General features: G+C 39.9%; 2 protein-coding genes across 2 annotated transcripts in view; one reads left to right on the forward strand and one right to left on the reverse strand.

Annotated features, from left to right (window-relative positions):
* The first annotated feature begins 372 nt into the window (after positions 1-372).
* Positions 373-3863, forward strand: ATOH7 (atonal bHLH transcription factor 7). The gene has a single exon (XM_063406414.1). The coding sequence runs from the start codon at positions 2641-2643 to the stop codon at positions 3094-3096; it is 456 nt and encodes a 151-aa protein (XP_063262484.1). The 5' UTR covers positions 373-2640; the 3' UTR covers positions 3097-3863.
* A 7605-nt stretch (positions 3864-11468) lies between these two features.
* The window catches only part of MYPN (myopalladin), a 44775-nt gene continuing 41246 nt past the window's right edge, over positions 11469-14997 (reverse strand). Inside the window, exon 19 of the mRNA XM_063406383.1 lies at positions 11469-13395. Within this exon, the coding sequence (XP_063262453.1) occupies positions 13226-13395 (170 nt within the window). The 3' untranslated portion in view covers positions 11469-13225. The remainder of the gene's footprint in view (positions 13396-14997) is intronic.

Here is a 14997-nt window from a genome sequence, read left to right on the forward strand (position 1 = left end):
TGAAGTAAAATACAAAGTTTCTGAAGCACTGTGATTTTCAATATATTTGAGGTTGTCATTGTAATTTATTCTGGCAGGATATATTCAGTTAAAAAAGAAGAAAACTGATGCTAAGTTAAAAAGTACAGTACTCTGTTATAAAGGAGAGTTTTTCAAATTTATGGCATGATGTTAGCAGCATTCTCAATATGAAGAGTGATTAATTACCTGAACTGAGTTCAGCTATTTCGTGAGAACACACAGTATTTATTAACTTACAGGATACCTTAATTCTCTGGTGTTCTTTTACATGAAAAATAATTTGACATTCATTGTAAGAGACAAAGGATTTAACTAACTTGTTTGGGATAGCAGGATGCAGTAGCACTAAAAGAAGCTTTAGCAATAGTGTGAAGATCAGATGTGGATTTTCTTTTCTGCTGCACATGCAGTACTTCCCATGGAGCATCTTCAGAAACAGAGATCTCACAAGTTCTAATTGCTGATCCTTTTGGGAAAGACATATGTTTCTGTGGGGCTTTGAAGTGAGCTGTTCTCACACAGATAACAGCAATTGTCTGTCAGAAAGTGGCGTTTCAGCGTGTGGTGGTAGCTCTTTATGTTTGGGAGAACAGGTCAGCGCACACACACAGCCCAGCTGAACGTTTCTAATGAAACGTGATGAAGTCGCACTTCTTTAAAAATTGAAGAAGTGGCATACATTTTGATAATGGAATAATGGAGACTCCCTACCCCAACTATCATCTCTGTTCACGATCATTAGGATGCGGAATATTAAGAGCAGAGCAACTGGGCGTAACAGCCGACGTCCAACATCTGTCATGCTGGAGTCCATGAGTGTTCAATTGCATCCTATTGTTTTTGGATTATTCAACCTCATTTCATTGTCATTGCTTTTGCTAGGGATTAATCAGCTGTTTACAACTACACCAAGTTTTGGAGTCATAATGAAAACAATTGAGCTATAGTTCTAAATAAATATACAGTATTCAGTCTCTAATGAAAAAAGTTACTAATTTATGAATGCTGGTAACAATTTAATTAAGCTTGAAATCAATACAGATAATAAATCATTGTGTGGCAGGTTTTTTTTTTTCCTTTTGTGTACATCATAAAAAGATCATATGGTGTTTCCTTGTATGTTTATGTAGTTATGATTTTAGTAATACAAGTATAGGAAAAGAAAGATGTTTTAATTATGGGGCATGGGTGTGAGTATATTGTGGTGCCTGTCATTACAGTTGGTTGCAGAATTGATCCCTTGCTGCCAGCAAGCAGATTTGGTTTTCACACCCTTTTTTATTCTTGTCACTTATTTAGAGATATTACTAAAAAGAAACCTTTAATTCACATCAAGTACACATTTATACTTTATTAGGGTGTATTAAAAAGGGCAGTTTTCAGACAGCTTGTATACTTACATGTTTTTGTGTATAACTCATAACTCATCTAAATATTTTTTGCAATTATTAGATAAATCTATAGCTACATTTGAACTGTTTAAATATATTTAAATTATTTTAATGACTTGGAGTTCCCTGACAGGCAAATATATAATCCCCTTTTTTTCTTAAGATACTACTCTGGTTGCAATGTTTTGTACTTTATATAATATTGAAATTGTGAATGCTGGAGGGTTTCTAATCATTTGAGTTTACCTATTTTGGTACCATATGTGCAAAACAGGGGTATTCTTTGCCGTGTACCTTTTAGCTCTTTCTCCTGTTTCGTTAATGCAGTTATTTCTTCTATCCTCAATACATAGCCAGAATTTTCACATGTTTTAATGTACAAGTACTACAATGCACAAAGATTTTTTTTTCCCCGAGTTGCAACCGATTATCCATTGAAAGGATCTTTTGCTTAACTGCCCAGAGTCTTGTGAGGCCAGCCAGACACTACTCCAGATGGCAAGTTGTTAGGGCTGGACAGAATGGCTTTGGAAGACTTCTCACCAGATGAAGGCTGTAATGTTGGGATTTCAGTGTTTGGCTTTTTTTTCTCCTGTAGTTCCCAGGGTGGGAAGGTGCCGGGATGGCAGCAGCGTGCCGCCCGCCCACCTGCTACCACCTGTTTAGCTTTTGCAGTTTCTATAAAGCCTCGTCTTGTCCACTCGACACAATCGTTGCTGGCCGGCAGGAGCCAAGGAAAAAGAGATCTCTCTTCGGAAGTTACGTCTTCAGATCGCAGCCTGTCACCGTCGCAAAGTACTCTCCTAAACTGAGTCAGAACTTCTCATTTGAAACTGCCTTCTGGAGTTCTTGTGCCTTTAATCCAGTAAGATCCTTCTTGGATTAAACGAGCTATTTTCTTCAGTAGCATACATTTTGAGAATGGAGATTTCATTGTTTCCTCGCTCTCTTTGAGATTAAAGAAATTAAAAGAATGAAAGCATAGTACATAAAAAATGCTTCATTCTTTCTTTCAACGATAAGAAACAATTTTCAGACGTTTCCAGAAGAACCAGAACAGCTTTTATTTTCTATGTTTATTTTTTAGAAGCCAAGAAAAATACTCTGTATTTGATATCAGGAAACAAGAGGTACGACGGCTACTCCATGAGTGCTTTCCTTACCACTTTTTAGATACTGAATTTTTGCTAGGCCATCCCTGTGTGTGTGGAAGTGGAGCTCACCAGGTATGAAAACCTGCAAATGCAGTGCCCTGGCCTCGGGTGTGGCGGCAGGCGCGCAGTGCCGCGGTGGAGCAGGCTGCGCCGTGAGGTGCAGCTCGGAACGCATGGAGAACGCTGCCAAGAGGAGGCTGGCAGCCAATGCCCGCGAGAGGAGGCGCATGCAGGGGCTCAACACGGCCTTCGACCGCCTGAGAAAGGTGGTGCCGCAGTGGGGCCAGGACAAGAAGCTGTCCAAGTACGAGACGCTGCAGATGGCTCTGAGCTACATCATGGCTCTGACCAGGATCCTGGCCGAGGCTGAGAGGTACGGCGGTGAGCGGGAGTGGATTAGCCTGCACTGCGAGCACTTCCACGCCGACAGCTACCACCACTGCCCGCCGCAGAAACCCGCCGCCGACGGCGAGCCCTACGCACAGAGGGTGTTCAGCTACCACCCGGAGCACTTCCAAATAGCCAATTAGAACTTGCTGCCAGCTAGCAATATGCAGCAGGCCAGATGTGTAATTTAATAATTAGCAAGAGTTAATCTGCTTGACTGAGGTAATATTGGCATTATAATAGCTCGTTCTTGTTTGCATCTTAGAGTAATTTGACAAAATAGATTTGCTCTGAGAACATAAAATCAAAAGGCATTTAAGATGATTGAATTTATTTAATGCTGGTGGAAATTACACTTTTAATTTGAAATATTTCTGACAACTCTTTCCTAGTTTATCTAGTGTATTCGATGCTTTAATTAAATAAGTTTTTGGTGTTTTTTAACTGTGATGAATCATGACAGTGTTTCTACAGATCGTGGGACAAGTTGACCCATGGTGTGACTGAATGGAAAAGCACCAGAAATGAACTTCATTCCATGTTTTTATGTCAGCTTTAAAGTTGTTCTTTAGTTTCTTTCCCATAAATGGTTCACATGGAAAAAGTTTTATAATGTATTGGAGTTCTAGTCCTCAGAGAACTAACTTTCTTAAACTTTGTAAGTTTGACATATGGGTTCCAAAGTTGTGTAGGTTTGCTTTAATCCAATTTATGGTGTCTCTCGTATGCTCGAAAAAGAGCTGGTTTCAAGTCATGGAAGGAATGTTTTATTTTCAGTGGTTGTAAAAGCTCGTGTGACTACATACTATAAATGAGAATGCTTGTGTGAAAGTAATCTAAGCTTCTAGATTTTTGTAGTCTTTAAATGATGGGATTTTATTTTTTAATCTTATGTTACCTCGAAACAATAACAGATTTTGTAAATCATAAATAAAGTGTTTTCTATGCTATGTCCTCACCAAATATCTGGAATTCCTACCCTGGGAATTACTTACTAGTGGATTTTCTACCCCAAATGTTACACTACTTCTGTCCCAACCCTGGCAGTTTCATGTGCTGAAGAGCCAACCAGCAAATGAGATTTTCTTCCCAGCTACAGTAAGGAGTCTATTTTATGTACGAATTTGGGAGAGTTATGGAGCGTTCTTGCAGATTCATTTCAGCCCTGGTGATGTGCTGAATGGCCTTTTGTTTACCTGCTGCTTTCACTTGTGGGGGATAGAGGGGAGAAAGGCAGAAGAGGAGAGGAGGCTGGGAAGATGCAAAACCTCGGCGAGGATGCCTAGGGAAGCACAGGTGTTTGTAGCAGGGTGCAGAGGCTGCAGAGGCTCGGCTGTCAGTGCCTGGTGTGGGGACAGCACACTGTGGAGCTGAGGGTGCTTCTGCTGGTGCTGCCGAGGGGAGATTCCAGAGAAAAGCCCTCCCTGGTGTTAGCCCAGAGAGGGAAGGAGACGGGGGGCTGCTGTCCCACAACAGCTGGTGGTGGATCTCCAGCAGGGAAGGCTGGCGGGTTCCCTGCTGGCTGCTGCCACATCTTATATTTTGGGATTCTTTCAAATGCCAAATGAATAGCTTTGATAGGAGTTATTTTCGACAATTAAGCAGCTTTCAGAAGAGAACAAAGGCATTCATCGGAACTCAGCTGTGGTTTTGGGGAGAGGGCCTGTGCTGCAGGAGCGGTTCTGTGCAGGGGCCGGTGCTCCCAGTGCGTCTGGCCCTCGGTCACTGGTGCAGGCTCCTGCAATTCCTGCCCTGGAGGCTGCGTTTCAGGCCGGCTTAAACACACCGTGGATTCTGAGCAACTCTCTCCTTTGAGCACTGGCATTCAGGAATGGGTTTTTAAATGTACATTTAGCCTCTCTGAAGGTAATGAATAATGTTAGTTATTAAAATGGGGGCCTTTGCTTCGTGTGAATGACATGAGATCTTTATCAGCGAGCAGAAAGTGGATTCAGCCTCAGAGATATGACGTCATGTTACTCAGACAGTAGAACTAATTGTTGTCCATCATACAGTCAGGTTAATATTGTGTGAATATTGCTTACCATTAAGTTTGTATTGTAATAACAATGAATACAATTCTTAATTAAATGATGTGCTATCTTACCCTAATTAGCTGTAAACTTCAGGCAGACACTGTCTCACCTGCACTGCTAACACAGCAGTGGGTTTTCCATACTGAAATAGGCATGGGATGCAAATAAGTCATGTGATTATCCATGAAATTTCCATATCCATGGAAAGCTCGGATTAGTGAAAGATTGCCTAAAGCTGAGGTTTGAAGGCAAATACAGTTCAGAAGGATAAATGCCAAAACAGAGTGCAAGAATATGACTGGTGCTTCTGCACTATGGCATATGATTTGTTTTTGTGGGACATGACATTGCAGTAATTCAGGTTAAAGTACTTACCAGCCATTTCTCTTCCAATTTTGTTTCTTCCATGCAGCATTGTACTTTATTTCCTACTGCATATGATGATACAGTTAAAAAAATAATTGATTAGTATGCAGGGAATGATTAATGGTAGTAAACTTATAAAGAGGAACAAAGCAACACAAACCATAAAATATCTGTGCTCATGTTACCAAAAGTTATTAAGAATTGAAATTGAAGCCCTGCAAAGCACTTCAGTGCGGTTTGTAGGTAATGAGCACTTACAAATCAGGCCATGGTATCAATCTCTGCTGCTGAACAATATGGTTAAGGTTATAATCCCCTGTAATCCCCATTCTCTTAGATTTTGTTGTGCTAATGAGACGTGAATGTTATTGATACCTTTATTTATAATAATAACATTGCTGCTGGGAAAGTTGTGATTTTATCTAATGCTGAACTGGTTTTGTTTCTTGGGAGGGTGCAGTGTTGAAGTTGGGATTTTCAATTTACTGTGGCAGTGAAGGCAGCAGAGTAAATTCTGTGCAGTGCACGGACAGCTGTCTGTCTATTGATTATCTGTCAAAGCCTTTTGGGGAGTCAGCTGAGGTGATGGGAAAGTTAAATCATTAAAAATTCTTTCTGAGTGCAGTTTGAAAAGCAGACAATATCCATGCTGGTTGGGACTTCTCAAACACAACAACTACTCAGTAAATCTTTGATTTCTTTTCATAGCTTTTCTTTACAAATACTTCAGTGACGTTTGTGGAATATAAACTTGACAGTTTGACTTGGGTTTGCTTATTGCTCCCAAATCTTTATTCCCCACTGACAGTTTGATGCTGGTCAGGTAATGGCTCTGAGCCGCCTTCTGTACTGGACTTTGCTAGCGTGGGCATTTCATACCACCTCCCCTTAAATAACTATGACTTCTGTTAGGCCTCCAAATAAGCAAAAGCTTAGATGCTCAGTTTGGTGTCTTCTTAGAGGCTGAGTTTTGTCTGCTATAAATCTTTGTCCCTCTGAATAGCAGTGCAAACCTGAAATACTTTGGTTTGTAGTATCAGTATCTGATCCATCTGCCCAGTTATCACTGCAATCCCAGAACCACGTTATTCTGAGAGCATTGGGGATGACAAGTGCTTGCCTCATTAAATACATCTGCATACTGTACAGATATGTGCTTCACTGTTGAACTCAGTGTGACATTCTAATGAACTATTTGTGGGGTAGTAACCTCTGTTTTCTGAAAGGGCTTTCTGCAGGGTTTTCTATTTGAAGCTGCAGATACTCTGCTTCTATGATTCTTTTAGTCGTATCACCCTCTTTTGACATGCCCAGAGTTATTTTTGAGCTTGAAACTAGAGTGGCATTTTTAACTGCAGTGTGTTTGCAGCAGCTAAAAGCAGAATTAGGGTAGCACACTGCCAAAACATGTTAGTAATAAAAAGTCAGTGCTTTCTTCCTCATCATCAGCATGTCTTTCACCTTCCATTCATTCCAAATTTTTAGGCATTTGTCTTCCATCTCACCATTGATAAGGTATTTAGTGCACAGTCCATCTTGTACTGTACATACACACAGGGCAAGTCTCAGTTCTTGACTGGAATCTGAAATGGTGCTACAGTACCCATTCTTCAAAGTAAAAATTTGAGTGACCTCAGCTGTACAGTTGTAAAGTCAATGACATTGCAGCTTCCTCCTGTGAGGAAGTATGAGTAGGTATTTCAATATTTAGCTCACTCCCTCTATCTTGTTAAGTAAAACTTTCCTTGTGAAATCTTTGTGGAAGTCCCTTCTGTGATGGGATTCACAGGCACAAATTTTTAAAAAGTACTATTTCCAGGCCAAAGGAATTGATTTGCCAAAGGAAGCTTTTGCCTTAACATAGGCACACTTACTCTTGGGGTTCCAGCTATATGAGCTAAGCACTATGGATGCAGGTCTTTATTGTTTAGGAGTGAAATTTACCCAGATTTTAAAAATAATTCACAAAAAAGCTGCTTTTTGCTCTAAATATGTTAAACTCTTTGATTGCTACAAAATATCCAGGGGAAAAAAACCAAGTGCACTGAGGATGAAGAAATGTTTATTCATGGAAGAAGCAGTCCAGGGTTTCCTCTACACAGATGTCTTACAGCAAATGTTGATTTCACCTGGTACTTTTGGACTACTTAAAAAGTGCTCTGTGTTTTATACTTTAACTATATTTCAAGCAAACCTGGCTTCAAAACCCCTAACCAACCCCATGTATATTAAATGTCTCTTCTACTGAAGATTATGTTTTAATATTGTCTACTAATATTTTTTCTAATTTGTAGTTCAGTTTTCATTTGTACAGAAATTAGCAAAATGTGTCATACAAAATTTGCTTGAAGTGTCTGCATATGTAGCTCCAAGGAGTAAGAAGTTCATTTTTGACTGGCTTACTGCAGCCTGGGGTACATAGTAATATTTTTTCTAACATTTTAGATTGTCTTCAATGTTTTTCCATTTCTTTACAATTGAGTTTCCTGTTACTAACAGGAGTGTGTGATCATAAAGGATGCTCAGTTTCTGACCAGAATTCCCACTGGTATAAACAGAGACCTCCACTTAAATTCACACATAGGACCCAAGATTTCTCTTGATTATGTAATAAATGGTTCCTTATAGTGGACTTGATGTATAAAGGCATTAATAGAAGCAACTTTTGTTTCTCAGAGGAAATGATAAAATGTGAAGGAGCCACTCCAGGTCATGGAGCTGTAGCTGAGGTGAAATGGTCTTAGGAACATTTCCTTTGACCTGGCAGGCACAGAAGTACATGGAAATCAGGTGGGAATGGAGAAGGTAACACGGGAGAGCAAAAGTGACAGGACTCGTCCTTTGTTTCGGTCCTGTTCTCTTCTGTATCTGAGCTATGAGATTCAGCTTCCTTCAAGTGTTTGGCTTGCATCTGCAGCTTATTTAAAACCCATTCCAAAATGTTTTGGGCCCTTACATAAAGAAGATGCACGATTATTCGTGTTGAAGTCATGCATAGGGAAGAGTGAACTTCAGTGTGCCTTGTGTGTTTGATTTGCCCTCGTTCAGATGTTTCCTGTTCAAGGCTGGATGCACAGGCAGGGGTTGAAAAGATCAGTGCTCTGTGCCAGGCTCCTGTGCCTGAGTGCACAGAGAGCTGCAGCAGTGTGCTCTGGATTCAGCAAACGTGTTCCAGGGCAGGGTGGGCCCAAGGGCAGGGTGGGCCCAAGGGCAGGGTGGGCCCAGGTGGAACAGGCAGGCTCTGAATGAATTTTTGAGACACAGTGGAGTTCAGCTATGGCAGGCTGTAGGGAGGAGTGTACTTTAAAACCAATGGGAACTGATACCAAAAATTGTTTAAAAAACAACAACTTTATTTCACAGCTACCTTCTAGGAGCATGGCTAGTATATAACTTGACAGTATTTATGATTTTCTTCTAAATAATGTAAAGTCTGATTTTGTTAATCAGCAGTCACAGCAAAGTTTTCAGAAAACTTCTGATGTTGTACATGTTCAAAATTATTTGAACATGTGAAGGATGCAGTCTTGTATGCAACTCTGAAGCATTTATTTAAGTTCAGGTGAGATGAAGGGGGGAAGTACATTACTGAACAGGCAGGTGGGTTTTTTTCCTTTCATGTGCATTTAAAATATACTATAAAACTGAAATGAGCATTTTTCTTCCCAATGAAAATGACATTGGAAAAAAAATCAACTTTAATCAAGAAGAAATATTGACTAGAATTTTAAGGCTCAAAGTGAACATTTTTGTATTGGAAGTAATAAGACAATTATCAATTGCTTCTCCGTTAACAGTATAAAGAGTTCATTAGGTTTTGTAAAGACATTTTTCAAAAACTAGTGCTTTTAAACCTGGTAGCATTAAGAACACAGTTCTTCCATGAAGCTGTATTCCAGATTTATTGGTTGAAGTAGCTACAATTACTGTAAACATTTGGGGCTGGCATTGTTTACATATTGAGATGAGCACTGCAGGCTTGGGGTTTCCTTTTTGCAGTGTGTGCTCACATCTCCTCATGTTAGCAGATGTAAGGCATCCAGGAGGGTGCTGCTCCTTCCCTGTGGAGGCAAGGAACTCGATCCAGTGGCTTTAAGGTAAGAAGTCCAATGATACCAATGCAGACCTGTATGCAATGCTGCTGCAGGCTGGGTTTGCATCAATCTGGACCAAAAGTTTAAAGCTGAAATAGTACTTCTTGAAATCTAGAATTGCAACACAAAAGATGGTGTTTCTGCTCTAGTTTGCAATATGCCGTGCCCCTGGTTGGTTGTGTACAAAACCAGGACTGGGAGGAAATGGGAAACTAAATAAACCTAGAAGATTGTGAATCAGTAAAGGCTTGAGAGGTTACAAACCTGAGCATTTCTGTATCACACACAGCATTATGCTCCACGCTGTGGTGCTTTCACGGACTTCTGGAAATTAATAACTAACAGTGACTTCAGGGGAAGGTCTAACATTAAGTTGTGTTGCTGCAGTAGCCTGCCCTGAATAAGAGAATGAAAAGTGGTGTTAGTATGAAGTGGAACTGGTTATTCAGTAAAGACCAGCAATGAGCAGCCAGGTTGTTCAGGAGGGAGCAGAGTGGCTGTAGCACATCTGACACGGTGTGGCAACACAGGACTGTCCTACTGCTCTTCTCTTCCACAGGCTTTTTTGCCTTGTCTTTTCTACCACTTAACAACACAAACGTAATTTTGGTGTTGTTTTCTTGCAAGTTCTACCTTGTGATGAGCACATCAATACCACTTGTTAAACAGCACTGACATCCATTCACACAGGCTGCCTTTACAGGCTCACTTCATGGGCTCAGTACACACACAGGAGAAATGTCCTGGACATTGTCCAGGACAAAATGTAACAACTACAGACCATTTGGGATCAGAGTATGAGTTTGTTTTTATCAGAGCTACTGAAAAGAATTGACATTGCCAACCTCTGCATTTTGTAGGGAAATGTGAAGGGGGTTGGTCTTTTTGCCAGGAGATACTGTTCAGGAGAGAATATTATAATTCAGCTAACACATTTTTGGTGATCTACTTTCTGTAGCCTGACTCCCACTGAGATTTCTGGGCCCCTTCTTGAATCCTTCTTACATGGATCTTTGGGAAAAACCTTTCAGCTTCTTGTCCTCCCACTTCCAAAGAACTGAATGTGCATTTTAGGAAACATTGTACCACTTAATGGTCAGCATGTCAGCTCAGGTTATAATGATGTGAGTTTGGACACACCACTGACATTGCAGAGAAAAGGTGAAGAGATTTGGTTTGTGTGTTTGCACTGCACACTTTGTCTTTTAACTTGCATTGAGTTTTGGGTGCGATATCTGATGTAAGATGTGGAAACCACTACTGCTGTCAGTAATACTGGTCAGGATGATTCCAGCATGGATAACTAGGTACTTGCCAGTGGTGAGTTCTAGCATTCCTTTCTTCTACACTGCGTGAAGAACTCTTGTAGCTGGACTTGCAGGTTAGATTCCAGCAAAAAGGAAAAGTTTGTCCTTGCTTGAATTCTTAGCTACTCAGCTGACAGGTAACTTAATGCAGGTAGGCTATTTAGACAGGCAGTGGAAAATAAAATCATTTAGGAAGCATAGAGTGATTTAGGTCTGGAGAAAGCTCAGGGGGTCATGTGGTCCAACCCCTCACTCTCAGCCAGGCGAAGGGGCCGTGGGGGACTTCCAAGCAGGGAATCTCCTGACTAAGCTTAGGTATAAAGCCTGGTGGCCAGTGTACAATCTGCAATACTTGAGATCAAAACCTACTCTCTGGTTTGTGAAATAATGGGAAGACCAGGGCTGTAGATGCGAGTTGGATCTTTTGTGTCTTGTTTTCCTACCTTTCCATTTCCCAACAGCACTGAATTAAGCAAGCAAAATCCAGTAACTTTTCTTGGATTATTTTTCCAAGAGTAGTAGCTAATATGGGAAACTTGAAATTTTGGGTGTAGTTTTGGAATCCCTAATTCATCCTAAAAACCAAGTGACGGTAACAGGAGCAATAGATTCTCTATCCTAGAAGATCAGAGCCACGGTATGTCTTAGGTTGTGCATCTCATTACTGAAGTCACTTAACTCAATGCATCACTTTTAATAGCCATGAGTTTTATTTGGTTTGACAGGGAAGAGGTACAACGTGGGCAACATCTGCTTTCCCATGGAAATACCTGCACCTGGTTTTAACCCTTAGGGTGTGTGGTTTAGCTTTCTGGCCTGTCCAGTTGGGTTGAGTCTGAGGTTTCTAACAAAAGTATGAGTGTTATAAGGATGGTTTTGTTTTATGGTGTTCACTCAGGTGGGAAGTAAAACAACACAAGAAACTGACTTCCTCTAAATCCTGAGGGAATCAACAGTTAGGAGCAGCAGAAGCTGTATTTGTGGGAAGCTCAGTGAAAGGCATTCTCTTTCTCAGTTTCTGGCTATAGCCAATATTCTTTTGCTCTTAAAATAACTCTTCATTGTTTTCTTTGCATATGGAATTTTTTTTAAAGTTAAAATTTTAAATTTGAAGAAATTCCAAACATAGTCTAAAATGAAAGTATCTGTTAATTTTTTTCGTCTCTGACTTGGATCATGACTTTGCTGCATTCTGCAGCCACGTTGAAAGCAGTAATTGCTTGAAAACAATGTCTAGAGGAGAGGGTTAGCAGTAATTTAAAGATGCAGGAAAACATCTTAGACATTCAGCATTCTAACAGCTGGGGATATTAATGTAAGTGTATAGATGCCAAATATGTTTAAATCAATTGTTAAGTGTTGTCACTTAACACCTTCTGTTGAGCTTTCAGTAATTTGCCTTATTTATTAATACTGCTGGGGGTTTTTTTTTAGCTTTTTGCATACAACTGTTGCTTAACTTTGTAACTTTTGTATACTAACAGAATTTTCTGTCTTCCTATTAAACACCACACTTGTGATTGTTTCCTTAATGGTGGTGAAAATTTACCAGGTTACAATTCCTTTCCATTCAGCTGTAAAATGAGCTAGGTGGCAGATGCACATTAAAAATTAGGAAAAAGAGACTGAAATTTAAAAGCCATGAAGTGACAAGTTTGGTATCATCCATGTTAAAGTCAGTGGATCACTAACATGGTAAAGAAAAAGGTATGAAGTACATCTGGAAAATAGTTTCAGCTGCGGGCTCACGAGAACGTGCTTCAGACAAGAGGAATTTCCATTTCCTATGCACCTGATGCACATGCCCTATACCTTATTTTATGAACCCTTACACCAAGAGTACACAGTTCATGGAGTACACACACACACAGATATAAATATTTAGGGTATACAGCTTTACCTACATGAAATGCTATATTGATCTAGTCTGGAGTTCAAAAATTCTAGAATAGGCTGGCATAATAATCATATATAAAAATGAGTTACATCTTTTCCATTTAACTTGTGCTTTGTGATTATTTGGCATGTTTTTAAAATTACATTCAAAGTCTTGTTGTTTACCCTCATCCAGGACTGGTGCAATGTCAGTGTTTTCACTGGCAGTATTCCAGCTAATCATCATCAATCCTTACCATGGCAGCTACAGTGCAGTAGCTCTAATTCCAGAAAGTGGTATTGGCTTTTAGGTGCTGAAAACTATGTTTACTATGTAATTTCTTAGCAAACTACACAGTACTGAATTTATTGCACAACACTCCATACCACAATTATCCTGCATTAAAATCATACACAAAAGTCTGGTACGATATATTACTTGCAGCATTTGCAGCAGCAGAACACTTAATTACAAACAAGTTGCTTGTAAACCTTGAGCATCGTGAGTTGTACCTCTTCTTTTTTATTATTATTATTTAGTTTTTCACAGTTCTAAGTATCTCCGCAGGTGCAACTGGAACAAGTGTTTGTTTTTCAAAGTTCTTCACTCTCCACCAGCTTTTGGGTTGGGGCTGAGAACAGCACGGGGCTCTCAGGAGCTGGCAAGGCAGAGAAGATCTCGAGTCCCTGGCTGCTGAGGTTCGTGTAGCGGCTGCCACCGGGGCGGAGCTTGAGTGCCTGTGGAATTTGGCGGTGCCACTGAGCTGCAGCAACAGAAACACAATGGTTGTGTAAACCTCTAGTTCGGGTCACAAAGAAACAATGGAAATCAGTACTCACACCTGGGAAGTTGCTTCCAACATCCCCGAGAGCACAGCATTGTTCTTGCTGGGTTGGGGTCTGTTCTTTCAAATATTATGGTTGGCATTGTTTGTATGTTCAGCAATGCTATTGAAGTCTACAGATAAAATGTCGTCCCTGTTCAATTCAATGGCAATGTTTGCCTGGATTTCACAAAGTCCAGGATTTAATGATTGAATCTTTGGGGCCTTCTCCAAAGCCCTTGCAACCAAAGCTAAAAACATACATAGCATGAACAGAGATTAACAAAGTGGGTCTGATTCTGTACTGCTTCCTCCAGATGGCTTTTCTTCGAGGAAGTGATTACAGTTTCTATTGCCCTGTTGCACTTACAACTACTAACATGTTTTCTAGATTTTTTAAAATGCTGAAAGAAATGTAATCCAAAGACACATATTCAGTAATTTAAAAGTAGCATGCTACAAGTTCCCATATGAACAAATACTGCTAAAATTATGTAAAAATATTGTGTTACATAATATTTAGAAGTTGTTATTCCTAGAACACTTCAGACAAGGGAAAATTATATTATCATTGCCAGTGTTTATCCATATGGGTCTGCACCCAAATTACACAGACATATCTGTCAGCAGTTAAAATGGACGATTATGAAAATGGAAGTCAAGTTCAGGCTCCAGTGCTCTGAGGTATGTCAGTGTGGGAGACAACAATCTACATGTTAAGCATTGATAAGAAATGTTTTTCCATTATGAATCTTTCCATGCTGAATTTTGACCCTATCTGGAAATACTTTTAAAAGACCCCTATTTTTTTCCTGCTGTGCTCAATTTGTAGAAACAAACTTGAACTCATTATTTACTCATTACTATTTTTCTTTGCATGCAGAATTGCAAATATCAGACCACACCTTCAATCTCTCTACCCCACTCATTCAAAATTGCACAAAGAAAAATTACTTCTGTCACTCACTTAGGGGTGTGAATTACCTATCTTAGAAAATGTGGTGTGAATTGGGGAGCATTTTTTGATTTCTGTATTTTTCCTGTTTGTGCCTTGAATCTTTCATTTGAAAATTTGTCTTTCAACATTTAGATACCTAAGGAATGTTAAAATTTTGTTTTTCCCCTTTCTTAAATCAGCCTCCCCCTAGCCCTCTCTTGAGCCTTCCGTTACTCTTGCCCGTATCACCACAAGGTGGCAGGAGGCTGACAGAGATGCACTGGTCACTTACTTCCGATAATTAGGTGAGGTTTAAAAAAACGGAATAGGGATATGACTTTGAAAATGTGGGCTCTTTGTTTCTTTTTCTTTTAAGGGTCTGGTTCTAATCCAACCAGTTATATTTTATATATATATATATGTATATAATCCAGTTTGTGGAACATGCTTTCTGTTTTATTCTGCTGCTTGTGTGATCAAAATACTCTGCTTTTTCTATTCCATCTAGCAGAGATAACAGTTAAATGGTGTGCTGTAGTTCTTGATGTGGGCTGGGGCCTTCCGAGTCCCAGATGAATGTACTGGATGTAAAGTAGTCCCCATCA

Source organism: Prinia subflava, chromosome 9 (genome assembly GCF_021018805.1).
Source record: "Prinia subflava isolate CZ2003 ecotype Zambia chromosome 9, Cam_Psub_1.2, whole genome shotgun sequence".
Classification (NCBI taxonomy): Eukaryota; Metazoa; Chordata; class Aves; order Passeriformes; family Cisticolidae; genus Prinia; species Prinia subflava.

What these genes read in the sequence shown, in the direction of transcription:
- ATOH7 (XM_063406414.1), top strand. Translation starts at nt 2,641, where the DNA reads ATGAAAACCTGCAAATGCAGTGCCCTGGCCTCGGGTGTGGCGGCAGGC.